This window comes from Vigna radiata, chromosome 8, assembly GCF_000741045.1.
Source record: "Vigna radiata var. radiata cultivar VC1973A chromosome 8, Vradiata_ver6, whole genome shotgun sequence".
In the NCBI taxonomy this organism is placed as follows: Eukaryota; Viridiplantae; Streptophyta; class Magnoliopsida; order Fabales; family Fabaceae; genus Vigna; species Vigna radiata.
The window spans coordinates 904,939-930,266 of record NC_028358.1 but is presented as its reverse complement, the minus strand read 5'-3'; the positions used below and the strand labels follow the sequence as shown (position 1 = coordinate 930,266).

The 25,328-nt window shown below is 27.0% G+C and overlaps 3 protein-coding genes across 3 annotated transcripts; all 3 read left to right on the top strand.

Moving 5' to 3' along the window:
- Positions 1 to 6,053: 6,053 nt before the first annotated feature.
- Positions 6,054 to 6,971, top strand: LOC106770016 (ethylene-responsive transcription factor ERF096). The gene has a single exon (XM_014655836.2). It carries the CDS (start codon positions 6,054 to 6,056, stop codon positions 6,501 to 6,503), a length of 450 nt encoding a protein of 149 aa, XP_014511322.1. The 3' UTR covers positions 6,504 to 6,971.
- Positions 6,972 to 12,769: 5,798 nt separating this feature from the next.
- Positions 12,770 to 13,195, top strand: LOC106770015 (ethylene-responsive transcription factor ERF098). Its single transcript, XM_014655835.1, has one exon. The coding sequence runs from the start codon at positions 12,770 to 12,772 to the stop codon at positions 13,193 to 13,195; it is 426 nt and encodes a 141-aa protein (XP_014511321.1).
- A 2,979-nt stretch (positions 13,196 to 16,174) lies between these two features.
- Positions 16,175 to 17,353, top strand: LOC106770014. Its single transcript, XM_014655834.1, has one exon. The coding sequence runs from the start codon at positions 16,175 to 16,177 to the stop codon at positions 17,351 to 17,353; it is 1,179 nt and encodes a 392-aa protein (XP_014511320.1).
- The last annotated feature ends 7,975 nt before the right edge of the window (positions 17,354 to 25,328 follow it).

Genomic DNA, 25,328 nt, shown 5'->3' with positions numbered 1-25,328 from the left:
GTCTTCCAACTGAACTAAGGTTATATCCTGTAAAAATAATTGCTTATAACCATTTGTATGTTGAAATATCAATTGAAAAATAGAATTAATCTGATAATTTTCATTTATATATATATATTATATTTTTTTCTTATAATATTTTATTTCTATAAATTAAGATTTAAACAGAAGTACATGAATTACAATTTTAATTAAGAGAGTTTTAATTATAAAATATTTTATGTGACTACACAAATTTATAATTTAAATTAAATATTCATTAATATATTTTTAAGTTGGTAAATAGATCATATATACATTTGTAAATTATATAATAATCTTTCAAAAACTTTGTTTGTTATAATTTTAGTAGGAATATATACTTATCAAACTTTATATCATATATTTGATCATTTCAAAATATTTTTATCATACCTTGGTGAAAAAAAAAATATCAACCTCACATGTTTCATTTGGTCCATTGGACAAGATTGTGAATGTCGCATAACTTTATTATCACAATATATTGAATGACACGTGTATATCTATATCTCAAATTTTGAATAAAATAGTTAGAATCACAAGTATTCATAGAGTTTAAGAACCAATTTTTATAACGAATCTAGCTACAACTTTTTGCTTATTGTTTCTCTATGTTATAAGATTTCCATATACAATTTAAATGAGTTATTTAGGGATGGATTTTCTATCATTAATAATACCTACCTAATCTATATCAATATAAATAATCACATATTTGTAATTTGAGTTTTTCTTTAATGCATTTCCTTTTCTTGAGATAGCTTTATCTACTTTCAAATGTTGGAGTATAAACAAAGTCCCACATTGAATGAAAGAAGGACTAGTCAAGGGTTTATATACACATAAATATCTCCAATGGTAAGAGGCCTTTTGGAGTGGTACCAAAAGCAAACCCGTGAGGGCTTGGCCCAAAGCGGACAATGTCTTACCATGTGTGGAGTTCTATGTGTGTGACGAACCTCCCCCCAACATCAAATTCATATATAAATATCTATAAGTTTTTCACATTGATTTATATGAATTGTCTAAAGAACACAAGTCTTTGATTTATATGAATTGTCTAAAGAACACAAGTCTTTGATATCTCCTATAGGAATTTAATATTTTCCCTTGATAGTTAGAGTTTGATCTTCCTCAATACACAACTTCAATTGGAGAATTTGTTGATTTCCATGTTGTCATCCTAATTTCTTTTAATAAATTCAATGCAAACTTTTATTGAGAGAGAAAATTACTCGATTTTGATCTTGAAACCTCACTTTCAATAAGGTATATACTTCAAAGATTCAAGATCCTTCATCTCTCGTAATCTTTTAATGTCTTAAGTTCTTTTAAATCATCTCTCGTAACTATTATGTCATCAACATAACAATATAATTGTATCATTTTCATTTTTTGTTTCTTTAGATACAAAGTATGATCTTAGTTGCTATGTGAATATACAAAAGTAAGCATAAACTTAGTGAGTCTACCAAACCATATTCGTGGTGATTGCTTTAGTTCGTTAATGACTTCTTTAACTTACATACCTTATTGTTATGAGTATATGATATTCCATATCTTTCTGATAACTTCATGTAAACTTTTTTAGATAATTCCCCATGTAAGAAGATTTTTTTTTTTTTACATTTAATTGTTGTAAGAAACAATCAATGTTTACAACTAAAGATTACAATAATTAGCTAATTTTGGCTATGGAGCTAATGTTTAACTGTAGTATATTTCATATGCTTGTGTATACTTCTTTGCCAGTAATCTAACTTTGAATCTCTCAATTGTACCATCTACATTAAATTTCATAAAACACATCCATTGACATCATGATTTCTTTCCAATGGAAAAATCTACCAATTCCCAAGTTTTATTTATTTACATGGATCTTGTCTCATCATTCATAGCATCCTTATACTGAAGCTAAGTCAAGATCATAAGTAGGCTTAGGAATATCTCTAGTTAACATGATGTAAAGTTTTTTTTTTAATATATATTAGGTTCTTGAAAGGGTGGTTGATGTGATATATTATCATCATGAATGGAAAACCTTTGATCTTGAAATGCTCAAATGCATATGAGATAGCTTCTCCCCAATATATTGATGGCATGTGAGTTCCAATGACTGTAACTCAAACCACCTCTAATAAATGACAATTCTTTCTATCACCCATCTAGTGCTGTCAAAACGGGTCACTCGACCCGACTCATCATGGGTTGATCACTTAGTGAGCCATTCCAACCCGGCTCATTTATTAGCGAGTTAGAAAAATTCAAACCCGGTCCGTCCCACCATAGGTTGTGGGTAAACGGGTTGACTCATTGACTCACTTAATTATATTTTTTTTAAATAAAAAAATTACAAACTTTATATAGTTCAAATCTAAACAAATTTTATTCCCAACATGGGTGTTTAATTAATTTAGAAAATAGGAAACTTAAATAATTTTTTCAAGCAAAAAAAATAATGAATATTTTTTTTATAAAATTAAAATTAAATTTTAATAAAATAAAATTAAGTAGGTGAGTTGGTGGACCAACCCGGTCCACCACTGGTTCAATCCGAATGAGTCGGGTTTAAATGAATTAGGTTGAAATCTAACCCGCATAAAAAAATACAATTTTTTCAAACTTAACCTGACCCAAATTCGTGGTAGGTCGGGTTGTGCTCCATTTTAACAGCTCTACACCTATCCTATTTTGTTGTGGAGTATTTGCAGAAGATCTCTGTTGAAGAATTTCTTTGGCTATCAAAAAGATGTTGAAGTTTTGATTGTAAATATTCTTCTTCATTCTCACCATGCAATACTTGAACTTTTACTTTGTACTAAGTCTTAATCATTTTGCAAAATTTATGAAATAGTCATCAAACTTAACTTTTAGGCTTCATCAAACATAACCAGGACTCCATACATTAGAGTGAATTAAAGTGAAAGATAAAGTGAAAAACGATGAAAAGAGGAAAACTTTAAAGGGAAATAAATTTTGTGGCTCTTTGCAATCCAAACATTACAATACAAAGTTGAATTTGATTACATACATTTGAAAATAATTTTATAATGTAACCAAAAGACTCGTGTCCTAAAAACTTATGACATATAATAACATATATTTGCCTTTTCTCACTTCTTGACGCCTAAACTTATGACATAATAAAATATCTTTGCTTTTTCTCACTTCTTGAAGTCCTTCTCTGGTTAACACTTGACAAAGTTTCTTTGAATATTTTTATATGAAATTTAGGTAATACAACATTCCTTGCTTAGTACCATGATGTCTTCCTCATTTTAATGTTTTTAAAAACATAAAAGTCAAGTTCAAAAATTACAACATATAATAGGGCTTTGGTTATTTGAAAGACCGATAATAAGTTATATTTTAAAGAAAACAAAATTAATATCAAATTGCTCAAAATAAAGACAATTCCTTTTCTAATAATATATAGTGACTTTACTAAAGTTGTTTGTGGAAATACTATTTGTGAAAAAGGTTTAAGATTTTTAATATGTCTAACATAAAAGAAATGCTCAAAACATGCAAAGTTAATTATCCGAGCATTATTCAAAATCATAGATGTTTTTATTATGGACTTACAATTATAATTATCACTATCTGAATCAAGCATTATATATTTGTCATCCTTTTTCTTATTGTTAGTTATTACAACAACAAATGTAGGAGAATTTTTCTCTATCTATGATATGCATCTCCATTAGTTGTGGATTTTGTTTCATTCTATGATTTTTATTTCATATATATTATTATACAAATACTTTGTTTTTGAACATTTTACTGCTACAAATCAAGAGCTAAATATACAATATTTTTGTCTAATTATGCAAACTTATAAATTAGAGCTAATCAAACATCTTCATCCCAAAACTATTATCTTATACAAATCCATTCCTTGATCACTTATAAAGAAGAATAAATTATCTCTCAAACACAATATTCTAATAAAATCTGTGTCTTCCAATAGCAAAATAAAACTATGTAGTATTATCTAATCAGTTCATATAGCTTATTCATCCCACTATATATTTTTATTTCTACTTAACATGTTATTTTTAATTTAAATTTAGATTTCTAACCATCTCTTCTAAAAGTGTAAGTTAAATTTTATCACGAGTTTCTATTACAATACAACGTACAAAAGACTTGATATCTCTTCTAACATTAAATTTTAAGACTTAATATTTATAAATTTTATTTTTCTTATATATCAATGAGCCTTTTCTTTTTTAATATATATATATGGATCTCATTGTCCGAATAATTTTATATTCTTCTTGGTCGTTAAATAATCTATAAATCCTATTGAGTTCATATTTTTAGAAATTATCTGTACGAAACTGACGACGTGACTTTACTTAATAATATTGTAATAAAATGAATTATGAAAAAGTATTTTCTATTTCAAGATCAAATCTATATATATACACAAACTTCCAACTAAGTCTAATATGTTAATTACTAATTAATAACTTTTATCATCTTCATTAATTATCCATTATTGATTCTTATTACTCTGATAACTGTTATTATTCTGATTAATTATCTGTTAATTACCATCGGATCAATCCTACTATTGTTGGATGATCCATCCTTCAATTTATAGTTGCGTGGACACTCATACAATACTCTATATATATAACTAAACATATATATTAGGCTTTGGGTATCACAAAACAACAAGAAAGCAAAGGAAACCAACCATTTGACTACACTTAATTACCTACCAACAAATACAAGTATTGGTAAGCACGTGTTTGACATTTCTGATTGTTTTTTTTTCTGTCTTTTCTTTAAGATGAAGTACTTTGTTTCCTTTGTGAATTGATGACTGCATATATATATATATATGGAATTGAGGAAAAAAAAAAAAAGTGAAAGAGTTTGAAAGCAACCAAGAGCCACCTCCTTGACCATCCAGATACAATGGACGCTCTACTTTTCAACGTGAACCACACCAGACAACCTCCTTCGTCACGTGCTAACACTTTACTACCCTATTTTTTCCACATTTAACAACGCTATTTATTATACTTTACTTTTTATACACATTTTTTGTGGAAAAAACCATCACAGTAACTCACATTTGTGATAAAAAAATAATATCATCAATATTTTTACATTTATTTGATACATAATATAAAGATAAAATAATTATAAAAATATAAATTTTTTTATTTTTTCAAAAAAATAAATAAAAATAATGTAAAATAAATATAAAAAATTTAAATACGTTAGAAAATATTTTCCTTTCTAACATAATGCATATGATATGAATGAAATAGGACATGCACACTATATAATTAACAACACGGTTATATATATATATATATATATTTTGACGTAATACAATAACAAAACTAAAATAAGAACATTGCATAAAACTAAATGCTACCAATTTATAAAAAATAAAAACTAAACTTATTTCATATATATTCTTCCTCCAAACTCAATTATACGAAAAGAAAGAGATACTGTAAACGAAGTTTACTTGCTTTAACCATGTCATAAAAGAAATATGCTTCAATTAATTGAAATTTCATTTACAATATTTTTAATTTTTTTTATATCATAACACTTTAGGGAGAAAAAAAATCACATCCTTCAAAGTCAAGACATACATGAAACTAAGCAACCTTTACTCTGATAAAGAAAATGAGTTGATATTACTGATTTCATTTTTTTTTATCTACAGTTTCCTTCATTTTTAAACTCAATATTAAGAACAGAAAATAATAATATGAAATAGAATCATATACAATTAATTGAATGACACAAAAATTTATGTATAGTGTGAACTTAGATTTTTTTTTTCTTGTAATTAATTTGGTTAATTTGAGATGATATATCAAATAATTTGTAAGTAATAAATAATTGAAGTATAAGATTGTTTATATTTATGTGAGTTGTGGAGGAAGCTTCCAGCTTGAGTCCTATGCAGATGTCACAATAACACATGGTTAGAAATATTGCATTTGCATATATACTCTTCAAAGTGTCTTACAGAGAAGGAAGAAGACATATGATCCATGGAAGAAGAAAGTTCAAAGGGAAAAGCGAAGGATGAAGAAGAGCATGTAAAGTACAGAGGAGTACGTAGAAGGCCATGGGGAAAATATGCAGCAGAGATTCGTGACTCAATGAAACATGGTCAAAGGTTGTGGTTGGGAACATTCACCACAGCAGAGGATGCTGCTAGAGCCTATGACAGAGCTGCATATGCCATGAGAGGTCCCTTTGCCGTCCTCAATTTTCCCAATGAATATCCTCCTCCACCAGCATCATCACATGTTCCTTCCTCGTCTTCTTCCTCTTCTTCTTCTGTGTCCATTTCAAGTCATGAACACGTGGAAAGAAGAGGAAGGAGAAAAGAAAAAAATGAGGATGAAAATGAAGTGTTTGAGTTTGAGTACTTTGATGACAAATTGTTGGAGGAGCTTCTTGGTTATGATGAAGACAAAAATAAGCATGGCAAGTGAAACATGGTACATGTATACAGTTTTACTTCATACAAGGTATGTCTGAACATGTATGTTTTCAAAAGGTTATCTCCTAAACTATGAATGTTTTTTTTTTTTTTTTTTCCATCGGAGAGGTTGATGTTCTAAACTTCGTATCTATCTATAACCATGTGAGACATTACCTTTAAGGTTGTATCGAGTAATGTGGATGTGAAATTTTCAACTTGGGATAGTGTCAGATTTTATTTAATTTTTATAGGGAGATATTATGCGGAGTTAACTAATATTTAGATTTTCAAGAGATTTTTCTTGCTCATATAGTGTTGGAGATTTTTTTTTTTCTTTTTTTCTTTCTGATGGATGAAACATTGTTGTGTGTTAATGACTTCATCTAATTATAAGTTGTCATCTAATAATAAGATTTATTATTTTAAATACATTGTTTCTACTAGTCTAGATTTTGTATTTATCACTGTACACACATATAAAATGGGCACCTTAGGGATGGACGAATTTGTGTATATACCCTTTCCCTATTTTAATGTATTTACTAATAGGTATGTTTAATTTGTATAATTCTTTTTACTTAACAGTAAAAAAATATCTAAGTACTATATATACTATCACGTATGTATTGTCAAAAAATTGTTAAAAAAATGTTGTTAAAAGAACTTTTTCTTATCTTTTAACACGAAACAATTAATGTTACTAAAGGTTACAGGTCTATCCTTTTATTTTATAAAATAAAAAAATGCTAAATATGTAGGTTTGGGGTTTTCACTGCTGAGGATATAATGTACAAATTCGTTGAGAAGAAATATATTGGCACAACAAATAAAGAGACAAAAACAAAGGAATTTGAGAGTAAAGAATTTTTCTAAAAAGTTCATTTTTTTCTAAGAGAATGAAGAAGACAAAAAAAAAATGATAATATATAATAATAATATAATTTGCTCAACAATACTGATATAAAGTAGCAAAATGATACAATGACATACTTTTACTTTCATTTAACACATGATACAAGCATAAAATGATCATAATAATATAAAGTTTTATATTTTTTCAAAAAAGAAAAGAATAAAAAATAAGTAAAGATAATGTTAAATGAATATAAACAATTTAGATATATCAAATAATCATTATTCTATAAAATATAATGGACAAAATATCAACAATTTCAGCATAGTTATTTCTATTAGGTTATGATGAAAAAGTTAGATTGTTTTCCTTTTCAATAAGACTAAAAGCATAAGAAAACAAAAGTATATTGGATTGAAACTTAGAAAATAGAGAGGAAAAAAACAAAACTTAAAAGTTTGAGACCCTAAACAAGAATAAAAATAAACCCCAAAAAGTCGAAAAATCATCAACTTATTGTGTCTCTTATTAAAGAAATAAGAACCCTTTTAGCTCTTGAACAATAATTTCTGTCCATCCTTAGTTCTTAGAAACAATTCATATTTCAATTTGAGGGTTTAAGATTAATCAACAACATTAAAACCTAAGCTAGAACCATATTCATTTGTTATAATTTTAGGTATGATTTATATTTTTTCAAATACATGTCATTTATTATCATAATCATTCTCATATTTTCGTAACATTAAGTTGTTTAACATGTTCATTTCCCTTTTAATAGTCTTTCTGTCAAGCATTTTTGTTTTTTTTTTTTATCAATTTTTTAGATGAGTTTTGAAGCTAAAAGAGAGAAAGTCTTTCAGGATTGTTCTTATATATGAGAAATATCATCGTCCAAATAGACTCGTTCTTTTCTTATTTACAATTATCCTATATTCTTATTTCATCTCTATCTTATTTTTTAAGTATTTTTTATAATAACATTTATAAAATAATTTGTAATACTAAAATGGGAAGCACTTTAGGAGAATTTCATATGCTCATCAAATAAAAATATATGTTACGTTCTCGTACAACTTATTGACTTAAATTCAATGTGTTCTTCTCTTAAGATACAATAATTTGTCAACATTCCTACTGCATAGAATAAAAAAAAATATGTGTTTCTTTCTCAATATACAACAATTCTTAAGATTAATTAAGTACAGCAAAGGATCTACAGATATGAGCACAAATATTTTAAAAGACCTAAAACAAAAAATAGAAAACACTTCTATGTGAGTTGCTATGTTTGTTGTGATTTTTTTCTCATGCAAATAGATTAAATTTATAAGTAGAAAATGAAAAGTATTAAATAGAATTAAATATAATTTAAATAAAATAATAAATAGTAATAAATCTGGTTTCAGTAAAATAATAAATAATAATAAATCTTATAAAATAAAATAAATGTAATAAAATTAAAAAATTGATTCTCCATAAACTATATTTATTAAAAAAATTAACAGTTCATAAAAATATAAATAAAAGTATATTAATTACTTATTTAATTTTTAAATTATACTAAATATTTTTCAATATATATATATATATATATATATATATATATATATATATATATATTATTAGAAACCATAATATCATATGATTTTTTTAGGTTAAATATATGTATAGAGATGTTGACTTAATTTAGTCTTTTAATTTAAAAATTGCATAGATTTAAATTTTTTAACTAAATTTTATTAAGTTTATTTCACATTTCAAATTTGTTTTATGATAATATTAGAATTGTTTATATGATATGAAATATTTTCGTTTCAATATTAAATAAAAAATACATTTATAATATAAAATAAACTTAACAAAATTTATTAAAATAACTAAATTCATATCTATTTCTAAAGTTAAAAAAATTAAATTAGATAAAATTTAAAAAATAATCTAATTTCAGTTTTTAACTTAATATATTTAATTGTTTTTTATTCGCAAATAAACCAGAAATTGTGGTTGGTGAATGAAGTTATTTGTTAATGGAAGTGTTGTTATAATGTTGTTATTTGAGGAAATGAGATTTCATGATTAACATGTGCATGAAAGTTGAGCGTGTTTCACGTAAGAGAACATAACAAAACCAGTGTGTCTGTTTTCAATCAATGCACAAGTCAATTCCACTATTCCTAAGTTTGAATTATCATCTGCATAATCTCTCTCAAAACCAATTCAAGTCTAGAATAATCATGATTATAATTCTTCTAAGATATTTAATAAAACATTTAAATAATAGATTCATTCTGAAATAATCACTTATCTTTGCTTATTCTATTCTTGTTCATCACTACTTTATTTCTTTTTAATGAATATTGTTAGATCTGAAAATAAAAATCTTTTTTATTATATCACTTTATGGTAATTAATCAACCTACTGGTTAGACAAATTGAGAAGTTAAAAAAAATATCCGTTTAACAGAAATTCATAAAACCTAACTATCAATTACAATATTGTTTGAGTATATGTAGATTTGTAGGATTGAGAGACTAACATGTTTCATGTTTTGACAATTCGGTCGCCTTTCTGGTGGAGAAGGGAGGTCTCTATGACCCTGATCTTGTATTTATAAATTGTCTCTAATATATGTCCAATAAAATATAAACAAATAAAATATAAACAAACTTACCTATGAATATGGTTGGTTTTTTATAACCTACTTATCAATTTTTCTTTTTTATTAAATATTCTTGATTATCTTTAAATTATTTGTTAGATTAATACTTATTGATCCATTAACACACTGGTCCTGTCAAATGTCATACTATACAAATATTAATAATGATACGGAAACCTATTAATTTTATAATTTATAATTATATTAGTACATTTTATACCTAACTTAAAACTATATAATTAATTTGTAAATTCAAATTTCTACTTATTTACGTACAAACGTGTCTTATTTCTTCTACCTACATATAGGATATATATTTCTGAAAGTTAAAATTACATGTAATAACATTTTAATAAAGGATATATAATAGATTAAATAAACAATAAACTTTATTAAGTTAAACTTTAAATAATTATAATATATTATAGTAAAAATTTAACTTGAAAGTTAGATGAAAACTTATGTTTATTTATATATTATAAATTTATTTTTCTTTAATATTTCTAACTATAGTTAATGTCTAAACTTCTTTTTTGAGTAAATATCATAAAATTTAATGTTTTAAGTAAAGAGAAATGACACATTTACGTATAATTTTGTGTTGGTGTTCTTTTCAAAGTCTTTTCATTCTTAAATAAGTAAATAAAACATATGTCTAATAAAAAACAAATTGGTAATGTGTTTGAGAAATAAATAATTGCATTAGTAGAATCTTTTAAGTTTAAATATGATTTTGCTCTTTATTAATTATTAAATTTTATTTTTTGTTCATAATAATTTTTAATTTTCTTTTTTGTTTCTAATAGTTTTTGTTTAGCTTTTAGTTTCGAAAGTAAAATGAATAATAAAGTAATTTGATATTAGTATTTGATTACTTAAAGACTCTCTTTCTTAACATTATAACTAGAATTTCCTTTTCTAAGTGTAAATTGAGGGCTATTGAGAAATTAACTTGTGTTTTAAAGTGACATGAGTTTGAGCTCATGTTGATGTAAACCTTATTAAAGAGTAAATATAAATATAAATAGGTTTCAAATGAGTGGTTATAATATCTTAGTTTTGCTGAGCTCTAAAAACATGATTATTCTAAACATTTTATTATGGATGATGATATTTTGACAATTTTTTTTGACAATTTTTTTACAACGAGATACGTGTCATTATTTTATTAATCTATTTGAATTTACATTTAAAAAATATTTAAAACGAACTAATCACAAACTATCACATATGTTGTCAAAAAATTATTAAAAAAGTATTGTTAAAAGGACTTTTTCCTTTTATTATTACAGAGGAAAAATATGATGAGAAATATTTTCTCATGTTCACATTAATTAATTATTCGGATTCATAGTCCAATCTAATTCAACATTTGTAACCTGAATAATTTAGAGACACATTTTCTCCTAGTCAACGTCCGTTATGTATGATTTGTTAACAACGCGTGTATTAGAAACTTCTTTTATTATGGAGTTTATTAGGTGACTTCAATTTTGATTAGCTTAATACTAAAATAGTATTAGAAAAAGTAAATGAAAATACTTATCAATGATTCTCAATAAAGAAATAAAAGTATAATATTAACAAATAATACAAATAAAATATGGACAAATTGCTAGATTCAATTACTAAGTCATCTCTTAATAATAACACTAACATTGATCTTGATCTTTTTTGGATGATCAAAGAATGTTATAATTGTTAATCTATCAAAACACCATTTCTCACATTCTTATGAGTTTTATAAAAAGAACTTATTCAAAATGAAAAAAAGGATACATTTTTTAAAGAGAATGGGTCATATTAATCTATTAGGTAAATTACTTAATCCATTAATACAAAGATAAAGATAAGAATGTTTTAGTTTCTACTCCAAAATTAATCAATTAAAGCAAAGAAGAAATCATAGTTTCAATACATTAACAATAATTGATTATATATTATTAATATAATGGATTAAAAAAATAATTTTTATAATTTTTTCTTTTAAATTTTAATTCATTTAACATAAAAACTAATTCTAATTGATTAAGATAAGATTAAATTAATTTTATAAAAATTCTAACTTGACTTTATATTCAAACACATGTCCAATTAAAATTTCTCTATTCTAAATCATTGCACATGGAGATCATCAAAACAGCAACTTGATCTTATCTTCTTTGACATAATAACAACAATATAAACATCTTTAAGACATAGTCTTTATTAATTTAAAACCATGACCAAAATCTTATAGAAAACACTTCATTAAATATGTTGATATAACATTAAAATGTAATACATCTAACACAATTTAAAAAAAATTAAATAAAAATAATTAAAAGTTTGATTTTATTCGACCAAACATATCTTAAATATATAACTGATTACAGTGACACGGATACGAGATTCCTAGACAACTTTCTTTCTCATCTGTGAAACGAGTGTGAACTCGATTTCCACTTAACACACTTTTGAAAGTGGACAAAAATCCTTAGCTATATAACTAAATATCTAACATAATTTTTCTAGAATAGAAGTACTTCGTGGGGTATATTAAGAAAAAAATAATCCTCTATTAAAAAAATTAAAAATAATATTTTAACACTCGATAAAAAAATATAAAATATATGTACTTTCATTATTAAATATAGACAAACAACTTACTATTTTCCTTTTTCACATTTTTCATCAAGGTACTTCCATCTACATATACGATCACAAAAGGTCAAAAGTAGCATGATATATATACATATAAGAGAAAGAACATTATATTCCATGGAGAAGATGGAAAGCGAAGAGCATAAGGAGTTGAAGGAGACAAAGGCAGCAGAAAAAGTCAGGTACCGTGGCGTCCGACGGCGGCCGTGGGGGAAGTATGCGGCGGAGATCAGAGACCCTTCTAAGCAAGGTTCAAGGTTGTGGTTGGGAACCTTTGAGAGTGCAGAAGAGGCAGCTAGGGCATATGATCATGCAGCTTTTGCCATAAGGGGTCGTGTTGCAATTTTGAATTTTCCTAATGAGTACCGTTCTCATGTTAGGGTTTATCCTCAAAATATACCATCACCATCGTCGTCGTCATCATCATCCATTACTCATGCAAATGGTGGACAGCAAAGACAGGTTTTTGAGTTTGAGTATTTGGATGATAAGGTGTTGGAGGAGCTTCTTCAGTTTGAAGAGAAGAATAACAAAGAAAGTTGAGTTCTTTGTAATCTCCTTTGAATAGTTGTAAACAAGAAAATATTCATTACAGTGTGTTTCAACAGAGGATGCTCATTATGAAAAAGACAAGAAAAGATGAACAAGTTATATATAGTATTAGTCATTTTCTGTGTTTGGGACATGCTTCTTTTCAATGGATGTTGTCGGTGGTTTTATTTTAATATTTTATTATATTTATGTAAGGGAATTTTACCACTAAATATACATTTTACATATATAAAAGTCGTATAAGGAAATGAAAAAAGAATTTTAAAGTTAAAATAATTTTTCCACTAATTATAATAAATTTAACAAGTTATTGATAACAAAGAAATCTTGATAAAATTGTAAAATTACAAAAAAATTAAAATAAATACAGTTTTCTCAAATTAATCAAAAAATATATAATAAAAATAAAGATAACTAAAACTTAAGTTTGATTTCTAATTAATAATCTTTTATGGAGAAGCAAACTTCAAACTTAATTTAATATATAAAATAGATTGTAAATTGATTTTATCTTATGTTATTTTTAACATTTATAAAAATATTTAATTATAAATTTAATTAATTTATCTAATGTTATTGTTTCTAAACACGTGCCAGATATCATACATAATGATTTTACAGGCAAAATAACATAGGAATACATGGACTAGATTATACAAAAGAAAAAAAAAATAATAATAGACTCTTAAATAGAATGAAATTTATGGAGAGTGAATTGGGATAACATAATTGGTCATGGTGGCAACTCATTTTACTCAGGGAAAAATATAAGAATGACACAATAGTCATATATTAGTCATTTGGAGAATGCATCCTTGTCGGAGATTCAAGATACTTCCTTCAATTTTCTTTCACAGCATTCATCATTATTAATTTTCCATCAGAAAAAGTAAATTCTCTTTGGTTGATATGTCCATATAATGGTCAATAAGAAAAATAATATAGCAAGTTAAATAAATAAATAAAATTATGTCGAATTGGATATGGACAGAAAATTTAAATATCCTGAATAAATTTTTCTAGTCTTTGTTATTTTCAGTGTTTTGTGTTTCAACTTTACATAATATATCTTAAGTATGTAGTAGAATCATTGATACACGGAGTCCAAGTCCAATAAATAAAATTCATCGAAGAAGGGCAAAGAAGACATTTACATAAGAGGGGTGACTTTAGTAAGTAAATATTTTGTTCAATGTTCTTTCAACTAATTGGAAAAAGTTCTATTATTTTTGAAGACCAACAAAATCAAATATATGAATGATGATGGATGTGATCTTCTCCAATATGCTTGGGAAGAGGTGCAATGTTTTAATTTTAACCTGGAGTGGCTCAAACCATTTGTTGATTCTGCTTTGTATCGCAACCGGAATCGTGACGGGACGACGATCCAAAAAAAGAACGATTTAGAAAAAGAGATTTGGAGTCGCCACCATAGTTTATTCTGGAAAACTACAGAAAAACCATAAAATGATAACACACGGACCACGCCCTAGAGAACACTACTCTCAACTTCAGGATTTACACTCTCTACTCAACAGAATCCACCTCATTAACACTTATCATCATAGCTTAGGAGAGAGCACACTACTAAGAGGAAGGATCATCCTTTTCTGAGGAGGATATCTTCGTTCCACCTGCAGAGAAAAATAGAGGGCGCCAGCCAGAGGGGGAGAGTTCACTGGAAGAAAGAAAGACAAATCAGTCCCTTCAGGTAAGTTTTCTATCCCATGTTTAGTTAGTCTGTTGATTTTGAGTATGAATCATCTACTTGTTATGATGGCTGTGTGCTAGTATTCACGTCGCAACCGGAATCGCGACGCTTTGGAAACGAAACATCATGTTAAGAAGTTTAAAAGAATGGAAGAAAGTATCATCGCACTGGACAACCGAAAAACTTCTTTTAGAGGAGCAACAAAATATTTTGAAGAAAAGGATATCTGACACAATTTTAAGCATTGAAATAATGAAAACATAGATGGCGACAAAAAAGACAAGGCTTTGTCAAATTAGATATGGATGGAAAACTTAAATATCCAGAATAATTTTTTCTAGCCTTTGTTATTACCATTTTTAGCGTGTTTCAACTCTGCATAAGACCTCTTAAGTATATAATAGCATAATCATGTGTACTCATTTTGCTTTGAATTCATTTTATAGATATTAAAGTTCATAATGTGTTCACTGACTGAGCTGATGAACTGTCCAATGATAATATTTTTTTAATTTTTTTCTCTTTCTTGACTCTACGCCCCTCTAAGTTTTTCTATTTCTTATTAAAGTCACCCTACACCTTTCTAATAGATTTTGAAATCTGTACAGATTTTGAAATTTGTACAGATTTTGAAATTTATACAGATTTTGAAATCCTTTTGATAACATTAGTTAATGGCCACAACTCCTTGCAGCCCAGCCCACTGTTTTCCCTTTTTATTGTATTTCTTCATATCATTGTATCATACTTTTGCTTTCAATAATATTCCTTTTTCTTCTTCTCTCTGGATGCTTCTTCTCTTACACATAAAGCTTCTTCTTTGTTCTTACTTCTTGGTGCCTAGGGTTCATTCTCCGATTCATTTTCCAAGTACCTCTTCTTGTTTCTTTCCATTATAATTTGGTTCACTATTCTTTTACAATTTCTTTCTTCCATGGATTTCTCCCATTATCTTGATATGGTATCAGAGCTCTTCTTTTGAAGAGCTTTGTTGCGTAACTCTGCTTTCTCTTCTCCTCCTTCTTGTTTTTTGCTTTCTTTCCTCGTTCTTGCTTCAGTCGTGGCCGAAAACAGTTTGGCACACAACTATTTGTACCTTCACCCCAACGAGAATCCCGCCACTGCCCTCGTTTCACTGATTCTCGACGATACTAATTACCACTCTTGGAGTCGCTCCATGTTAACTGCTCTCAGCGCCAAAAACAAGATCGAATTCGTTCTTGGCAACGTTCGCCCACCTAAAAACGACAAACCGGAGCATGCCGCCTGGATTCGAGGAAACAACATGGATCGTTCATTTTGTATCCATCTCCATCAAACAAAGCATCATATGGATGAATAAAGCCTCAAAGATCTGGAATGACCTAAAGAACATATTTTCTCAAGGAAGCCTCTCTCGCATTTCTAGCCTTCAACTTGAAATTGCCACTCTTCATCAAAGTGATCTTTCCATTTCTGAGTATTTCACCAAATTGCGTATTCTCTGGGACGAGATAGAAAATTTCCGCCTAGAACCTCCTTGCACCTGTAAACCCGATTGTGGTTGTGGAGTTCTGACTGTCTTCAAACAAAAAAGACAAGAAGACCAAGTCATGCAATTTTTACGGGGATTAAGCGACCGATTTAATAATGTTACATCACATATGCTTCTACTGGACCCTATTCCGGACATCACCAAGGTCTTTTCACTGGTGACACAACAAGAAAGGCAGTTGTCTAGTGGAAATTTAATTGCTGCCACAAAGACTCAAGACAGTGGAACTGCCACTTCCTACACCATTTTCACCTCCTCCACTGTTTACAATTATTGTGGAAAGAATGATCACATTGAAGCAGTTTGGTATCGCAAGAATGGCTTCCCTAATCAAGACAAAGGCTTCAAAAATGCACCGACTGGCAGAAAGCATTGCACTCATTGCAACAAAAGTGGTCACACTGTGGATGTTTGCTATAAAAAGCATGGTTATCCTCTAGGACATAAGTTCTATCACAAGTCTACCCAGATTAATCACACTTCTACCCAAGAAGAAAATGGGAATGTCAAGGATACCAACTTTAATGGTGTTGATCACATACGTCTCACACCAGAACAATTTCAAGTTCTTGTAGAGCTCTTCAAAGGCCACAATTTGAAAGGTACTTCCACTTCTGCTCAAGTTCACCACGTTGGATCTGCTTCGGCAAATCAACCTCCTTTAGGTAATATATGCCTTACTCTTACTTTCAATTATCCTAAAAACAATTGGATCCTTGATTCTGGAGCAACTAACCACATACGTATTTCTCTACGAAACTTTTTATCTTATAAAAAAATCAAGCCTATTCAAATTGTTTTACCTAATGGTACTATTGTTTACTCTGAATATTCCGGTACTCTTATTCTTCACAACAAGATACACCTCTTAAATGTCCTTTATGTTCCACAAATTCTCCTTTAATCTAATTTCCATATCTCGGTTGATTTCTTTTAATAAATACGAACTAACTTTTTCCCTTCATGGTTGTATCACACAGGACATTCAAACCAAAGAGAAGATTTCTATAGCTAAACTTGTTGGAGGCTTGTATATTTAGATTCTTCTTTGAACATACTTACTTCGGTAAATTCTGTCAACAATGTTGCAAACAACACTAGCCTATGACATCTTAGATTAGGACATCCTTCAGATATTATATTGAACAATTTGAAACTCAAATATCCATTCATTTTTCATAATCCCACATACATTTGTGATGCTTGTCATCGTGTTAAACAAAAAAAATTGCCTTTCTCTAACAGAACATCTAAAACCATGCATATTTTTTATCTTACACATTGATATATGGGGTCCTTGTAATATCTTTTCATAAATTTTTTAAAATTCATTTTTAGATTTAAAATTTAATAATAATCTAATTTAATTTAAAATTTTAACATTATTTAACATATGTTATATCTTAATAATTATTAAAATATAATTTCTACTGTTATAATAGTTATATAATTGTTGCATTAAGAAGTCATATCTTTATTTATTGAAGCTTGTTCCAGTCATCTTCTCTCCCTGAGAGCAAGAAGAGAAAAAGTAAATATTTTGTTCAATGTCCTTTCAACTCATTGGGGGAAAGTTCTAATATTTTTGAAGACCAGCAAAATCAAAGATATGAATGATGATGGATGTGATCTTCTCCAACGTGATTGGAAAGAGTTGCAATGTTTTAATTTTAACCTGGAGTGGCTCAAACCATTTGTTGATTCTGCTTTGGAAATAAAATATCATGTTAAGAAGTTTCGCGAGGTAAAAAGAATGGAAGAAAGTATCATCGAGAACCGAAAGACTTTTTTAGAGGAGCAACAAAATATTTTGAAGAAAAGGATATTTGTCACAATTCTAAGCATTGAAATAATGAAAACAGATATGGCGACAAAAAAGAAGAAGACTTGTCGAATTGGATATGGACGGAAAACTTAAATATCCTGAGTAAATTTTTCTAGCCTTTGTTATTCCCATCAATTATGTTTTTAGTGCGTTTCAACTCTACATAAGACATCTTAAGTATATAATAGCATAATCATGAGTTTTGAATTCATTTTACAGATATTAAAGTTCACTAATACTATCAATGTGTTCACTGATTGAGCTGACGAACTGTCCAATTATAATATTATTTTTTACGTTTTTTTATTATTGTTATTACTTTTGTTATCTTCACTCATCATTTATAAACTCTGTGATAAAATTTCAATAAGATTGGTCTAATTATGACATAAATATAAATTTAACCTTTAAATACGATAGTTTTGGAGTTAATTTGATTTAGCTTGACACTTCAGTGTTTACAATATATGTTTATACAACAGAAAGGTAGTGACTATATTTTGTACAAGTTAATTTCTTTTCTTTTATGATGTGAAAATCTCAAGTATATATAGTAATAATGTAGGGTAATAAGTATTGAATCTATACAAGACCATGTCTTGGTTTCTTTTTTTAATTATCCCAATTTAATATGAAATAAAAAGGAATAGTTTTACAGAATTAAAATAAGGATGTAATATAATTGAGATAAAGTACTTATTTACGAAAATTTTTAGGATTAAATTTGTCACTAAGACTTCTTTTTTTATTATTATTACTCTTACAAATATGTGTCTATAATTAAATCGATACCTTCTCATGCTGGCTATATTTAATTAAAGTCATCAGTTATTTATTAACATTTATCAAAAGTTGAATATATTCACATGATTTAAAACCTAATTCTCAATTCTTCTCAATCATTTATGATAGTATAAAAAAATTGTAGTCACCAATTTTTTTCACTCAATTATTTAATTATTTCCTCAATTTTCCCAGTAAAAAAAATCCAAAATCTTTCATTAGTAACTTATCTGTTTTAAACTTACTTAAGAAAATTGCTAACAAAAGCATATTTTTTTCCTTGTACATATTTTCTTATGGATTGAGACAATATTCCAAATTGTCCTATTTAATATATTTGTTTTCATATGAAATTAAAAATGAAAGATAATGAATTAACACAATAATGTAAATGGCTTAACGATATCTTAACATCTATACATAAAATGTATTCAGCAATAATATTATAGAAATAAGTTATTTGCTATATCAATACAACAATTAATAAAATGCATTTTAAACTACTTTTTTACGTGTAATTTTATAATTTTACTTTTAAATTGTGATAAATATTTGTATTATGTATATTTTGTTTGGGGAAATTTGTAAAATAATTGTGATAATGGTTATGATCATTATTTGTAAAATAAATTGTCAATTAGGTCCCTCATTTTCTCTTTTTCTCAATTAGATCCTTGTTTTTGAAAAATTGTAAAATTACAAAAAAAAAAAAAATAAATACAGTTTTCTCACAATTAATCAAAAAATATATAATAAAGATAAAGATAACTAAAACTTAAGTTTGATTTCTAATTAATAATCTTTTCAGATACTGTTATGGAGAAGTAAACTTCAAACTTAATTTAAGCAATTGGGTCCTTCTTTTTGAAAAATTAAAGCAATTAGGTCACTGTCGTTAGTTTCGTACTAACACCGTTAAAAAGGGTGACACGTGTCAGCTCGTGATTTTTTTGAATTTTTTAAATATATTTTAATTATTTTTATTTTTATTTTTAATTTTTTTATTTATTTAAAAAAATGTCACGTGTCAAGTTGACATTGAGCCACGTGGCAATCACAATGTGAGGTGGCACTGATAGTGCCACGTGTCACTATCAAACCACGTGTCATTAGATTTGTCTCAATTTGGTCCTTATATTTTTAATTTGTCTCAATTTGGTCCTGTATTTTTATTTTGTCTTAATTTAGTCCTATTTTTTTAAAAAACTAAACAATTTTGTTTCTCTCCAAATTCAAACAAAATTTTATTTGTATGTAAATCTTAACAAAGGAATTTATACAAATTAATTTTTTTATTAGAAAAATAAAAAAATTACAAACTAACATATGACACATTTTTATTTATATAGTAATAAAGAAATCATTTAACCTAAATAATATGAATGAGTAACCTATAAAGGTTAACATCTCAATAATAAATATTTTTGTGAAGGTAATCTACACAAGTATAGTCTCAATACTTCCTCAACAATTCATAAAAAGTTTCTAAGAGTTAAATATTTCGATTTGAAATACATCATTACTAATAATTTGCTTAAAGACAAAAATTTGAAAAATATACATACCGTATTTTATTTGGGAAGAAACAAATTTTTTTAAATTTTTTAAAAAATTAGGACTAAATTGAGACAAAATAAAAATACTAGGACCAAATTGGAACAAAATAAAAATACAGAGACCAAATTGAACAAATGCAATGATTGACAATGACATGTAGCACTATCAGAATGATTAAACCTTAATGAAGCTAAGAAATTAGGACATGAATTATGGCACAACTTAAGTAGAAAGATCATGTAAAACCATCTTACATTAATTTTCTTTTAATATTGTTAGATGAGTTAATAAATTACAACCGTTAAAAAATTATGAGAGAAATTTTATTTTTTTTTATCATTTTAAGATAATATATTTTAAATGTAATATATCTTACAAAGTTAACTTGTAAAATAAAATTTATATTTATATATTATAATTTAACTTTATTTTTAATTAATCTAAATACTTAAATATAAATAAAAGATACGTAAGTAAGGCAATAATATTATTTATAACAAACTCTAAACTTTTAGATTTTTATTTTTTTTTATGATTTTATCTTGATTAGGCATGTAATTTGATTGAGGCTGGTTTCTTAGGAGGGGTGTTGCTCTCTCCACCACCAACAATGCTTTTTACACCTCCCCAAATCTTTTCAATTTGTTTTAATTACAAAAGTACCCATTTTTATTTTAATAAACACGTACCACATCCTTTGCAGCACATTTTGTAGTGGTTAACACCCTTATTTCTTTCTTTAGAATACAGTGGATTTGATAATAGTTTCCTATTTATATATGTTTTTTCTTTTAAGCATACACAATGTTTTTTATAATATGTATACATACGCGTATTTTTCTACATCGAATTCATTTTAAATATTTTAAATTCTATTATTCATACATTCTAACGGCAGTTTTATAACAGGTGCCTGGCGATCTTTTTCATGGAACTTTTAAAAATTTGTTTCCTAAATTTTAAAAATGATATTATATATAATAATAATAATAATAATAATAATAATAATAGAAATAATAATATTTCCTTGTGTCTGCGAGTGTAGATTTGTTTGTCTTTTTGACTCTGTGTGTGCTTATGTGTCACATAACTTTCATCCGAACAGGGAGAAATTGCACTTTTTTTTTTCAAAGAAAAACGAAAAAATAGTTATATTTTTTCTTTTTGAGGTTTCAAAGAAGTACTCGCTTTATATTTGTGTAGAGTCGAAGTTTCGTTTATTTATTTAATAAGTAATATGTTGACTAAAATTTAAAGAAAAAAATATGAAGATTAAAATAGAAGTTTTTAAAATATAAAAAAAGGTTTTTAAATGAAAAAGAATTATCTTTACATTATATTGTAACAATGTTACTAATGAATTTCTGAGAAGCTGCATGATATGGGAAAAGTGATGAATTTCAAAGATGCTTGTTGATGAATATGGTTAAAGTTTGACAGTGAAAGATCCTTTGATTGGTGAGAATATATATTAAAAGCTTAACCAAAATCTTAAATTTGGTGAAATTAGGAAAATAGGTTAAAGGGGAATGCACCCAATTTGAATTGTGATTGAAAGTTATGTGTGCTATGTTCTATGGATAATCATTCTTCATCACACACTTATTATTAAAATAAAAAACAAACAATAAAGGTCATTTTCATTTTCTCTTCACATCATCTCTAATCAAACCTTTCACATTAACCCTTTCTTACCAAATTTAAGAGATTTTAGCTAAGAACTTAAAATTCATTATCTTTATTTTGTAGCTTTTTAATTTTTTTTGTACCTAAATTTATAATATTGAGATTACTAATGTGAGTGCTTAATTTAATTTATCGGATCCTATAATTAATCTATATATTAATACTTGAAATATGTTGTCTGTTAGTTTCTATTTTTTATAACTTCTTTTACCAATAAAAGTCATAGAATTTGATTTTGTATAAGGTCAAAAAAACTTAGATAAATTATAGAAGAGGAGAATGAGAAAGAGGAAGTGTTTATTTGAATGAAAATAAAAAAGAAAAGAAGGAAGAAGAAACCATTGGGCTTGGCCCAATCTAATTACACACTCATATATGAGTATTTTTAAAAAGAGAGTTACTCTCTCACCACCCCAAACTGCTTCCTACATCTCTTTAATATTTTTTTACTACAAATTTACCTTTTTTATTTTTATCATTTACCTATTTTATTTTTTTTTCACTTTTTTTTTTGTTAAAACTCTAATTCTATCCCTCTCAAGCCGTAACTCCATTCTCCACTCTCACTTTCTCTCTTTCTCCTACCATTTCTGTTTCTATTATCACTCAACTCCTCCGTTTCCTTTCCATGTCCTTCCTTTTGTCCTTTTCATTTCAATGCAGGTGTGCTTCGTTTTGTGGTGATTTGGTTCGTGTTGTGGAGTTTAACACTTTTCGTTTAGTTTCTAAAAAGTTGGTTGATGCTGCATTTTTAATGTACAAGAAAGAAGAAAAAACTACGAAAGACCTAAACAGATATGTAAGACTTGTTGGACCTTTAATGGATCTCAAAATCCGTCAATAGATGTCAAGATTTGTTGAAGGTCTAACGAATCTTGCATATTCATTCAAGCATTCGCATTTGGCTTCTTATATTTTTCCTTTTTTGGTTTTAGTTAATTAATTTTATTTTTTGTATAATTTTTTATTTGTAGTATATATTTTTAGATTTTGATTTTTTTATATTAATTATAATTATGTAATTTGTTTAAAATTTATTAAAATGGTTGAAAGTCCAAACGAATATGAAAAATTTGTTGAGCTTTCAATGAATCTTGATTTACGTCGAGGGATCTTGAATCTTCTATAAATATGTTTCTGGTCCTTTAACTTTTATAGAAAACTGAAATTAGTCTTTCTTCAAAACTTTAGACTGATTTAGTTCCTCGTCTTTAGAACTTTGAATTTAATCATTTTAACCAAATTTTATTAAGTTTATTTGAAGTTTCAAACGTGTTTCTCAACTAGTATTTAAAAAAATATATATCAAACACCGTAAATAACTCAAATATTATCATTTTGAAACATCAAATAAAACTAATAAATTTGATTAAAAAAATTAAATATGCACATTTATAAAATTAAAAGAATAAATTGGATTAAAACTTAAAAAAAAGACTGATTTAAATTTTAACTCAAAGGAAAAGAAAAACATATTTATCGATATTTTTAAAATATATTTTAAAAACCTAAAATCTTAAAAAAAAGTAAAGTTAATCGTTTATTTAACTTAAATATGTGAAATTTTATTAACAAAATGTTTGTTTTAAATGTATATAAAAAAATGTTGTAGGAATATTGATTATTAAAATTATGATTTTTAGACTCGATTTAACTATAAATGAAAAACTATTTTATCACCAAACTATATTTAATGGAGAAACTAATACGAATAAAATCTGACATGCATTCAAGAATGAAATAATTAAGCACTTAGTCGAAATGCTGAAATCTGAGATGTCACATCTATCCTAATCCTTTGCGTCAACTGATTTACATTAAATGATAGTTATAGAATATTAGACATAGGTTTTAGTAAAGTAAGATAGGGTTAGGAAGCTAAGTAGCTATCGCTTTTTATGACATTTTTGAAGCTGAAATGAACTGAACAAGTCAAGCTGAGAAGAAGAAGATGGTAGAATTTTCCAAATGCAAATGCAATTCTGGGTTGATGCAATGTTTATAGAAGTTCAGATGGATTTGAACACTTACATTTCTTTCACATATAATTTCTTATAATCATGACAATGCACTTTTCTGTCAGTGTTCATTGAACCTCATCATTTTTTAACATTCCCTTTAATGGAATCATCCCCACATCTACAAATAAAAATAAAAGTTTAAATAAAATAGAATAATTTAATGTGTTTCAAGGCTTTCTTTTAGTAAGAATTCTTCTAGACAAAATTGTTTGTGTAATTTTGTTATATGTACAAAATTATAAACGTTTCCATGACAAAGAACTACTCAAGTTTTTTATCAAGAGACACTATTCATTTTCTATAATAATTTAATTTTGCTTTTTTTCATATTTTTTTAAAAAAAGTTTTACATGCTTTAAAACAAACACCTAACACTAGTGAAAAATTGGTTTTTAACGTTACTAATTAGACGTTACTTAGAGAGGTTCACGATATAAATTATTGACCGATGATAATTTTGTAAATAAGTCAGACCTATATTTGTTAGGGGGTGGTCCGACATCTATAATATTATAGACGTCGGGACACTTAGTAATTGACGTCTATATGTCTGATAGGTAGGTGAAAAGTCATTACTTTCCGCCATATAGATGTCAGTGTCCCTCCAAATTGACGTCTATAGTCTAACAGATAGGTGAAAAGTTATTTTTTTCCGCCATCTAGATGTCTAATCCAACCACCTGATGTCTATATTCTATTATAGATGTCAGTGACCCTCCCGACCGACTTCTATATGTTTGACAGGTATGTGAAAAATCATTTCTTTCCGTCATCTAGACGTTTGATAGTGCCACACCGACGTCTATATTTGATTATAGACGTCGGTCCCCACTACATCCGACGTCTATATATACCACGAATATTATTTTTTAAATCGAATGGACGTCATATTAGTGAGGTCCCCGACGTATATTCCATTATAAATATCGGTCTTCTGGGCAACTGACGTCTAATTTATTGTTAAATCAATGATTGCGAACCAGTAGTTTCGCACACTTCATCGTCTT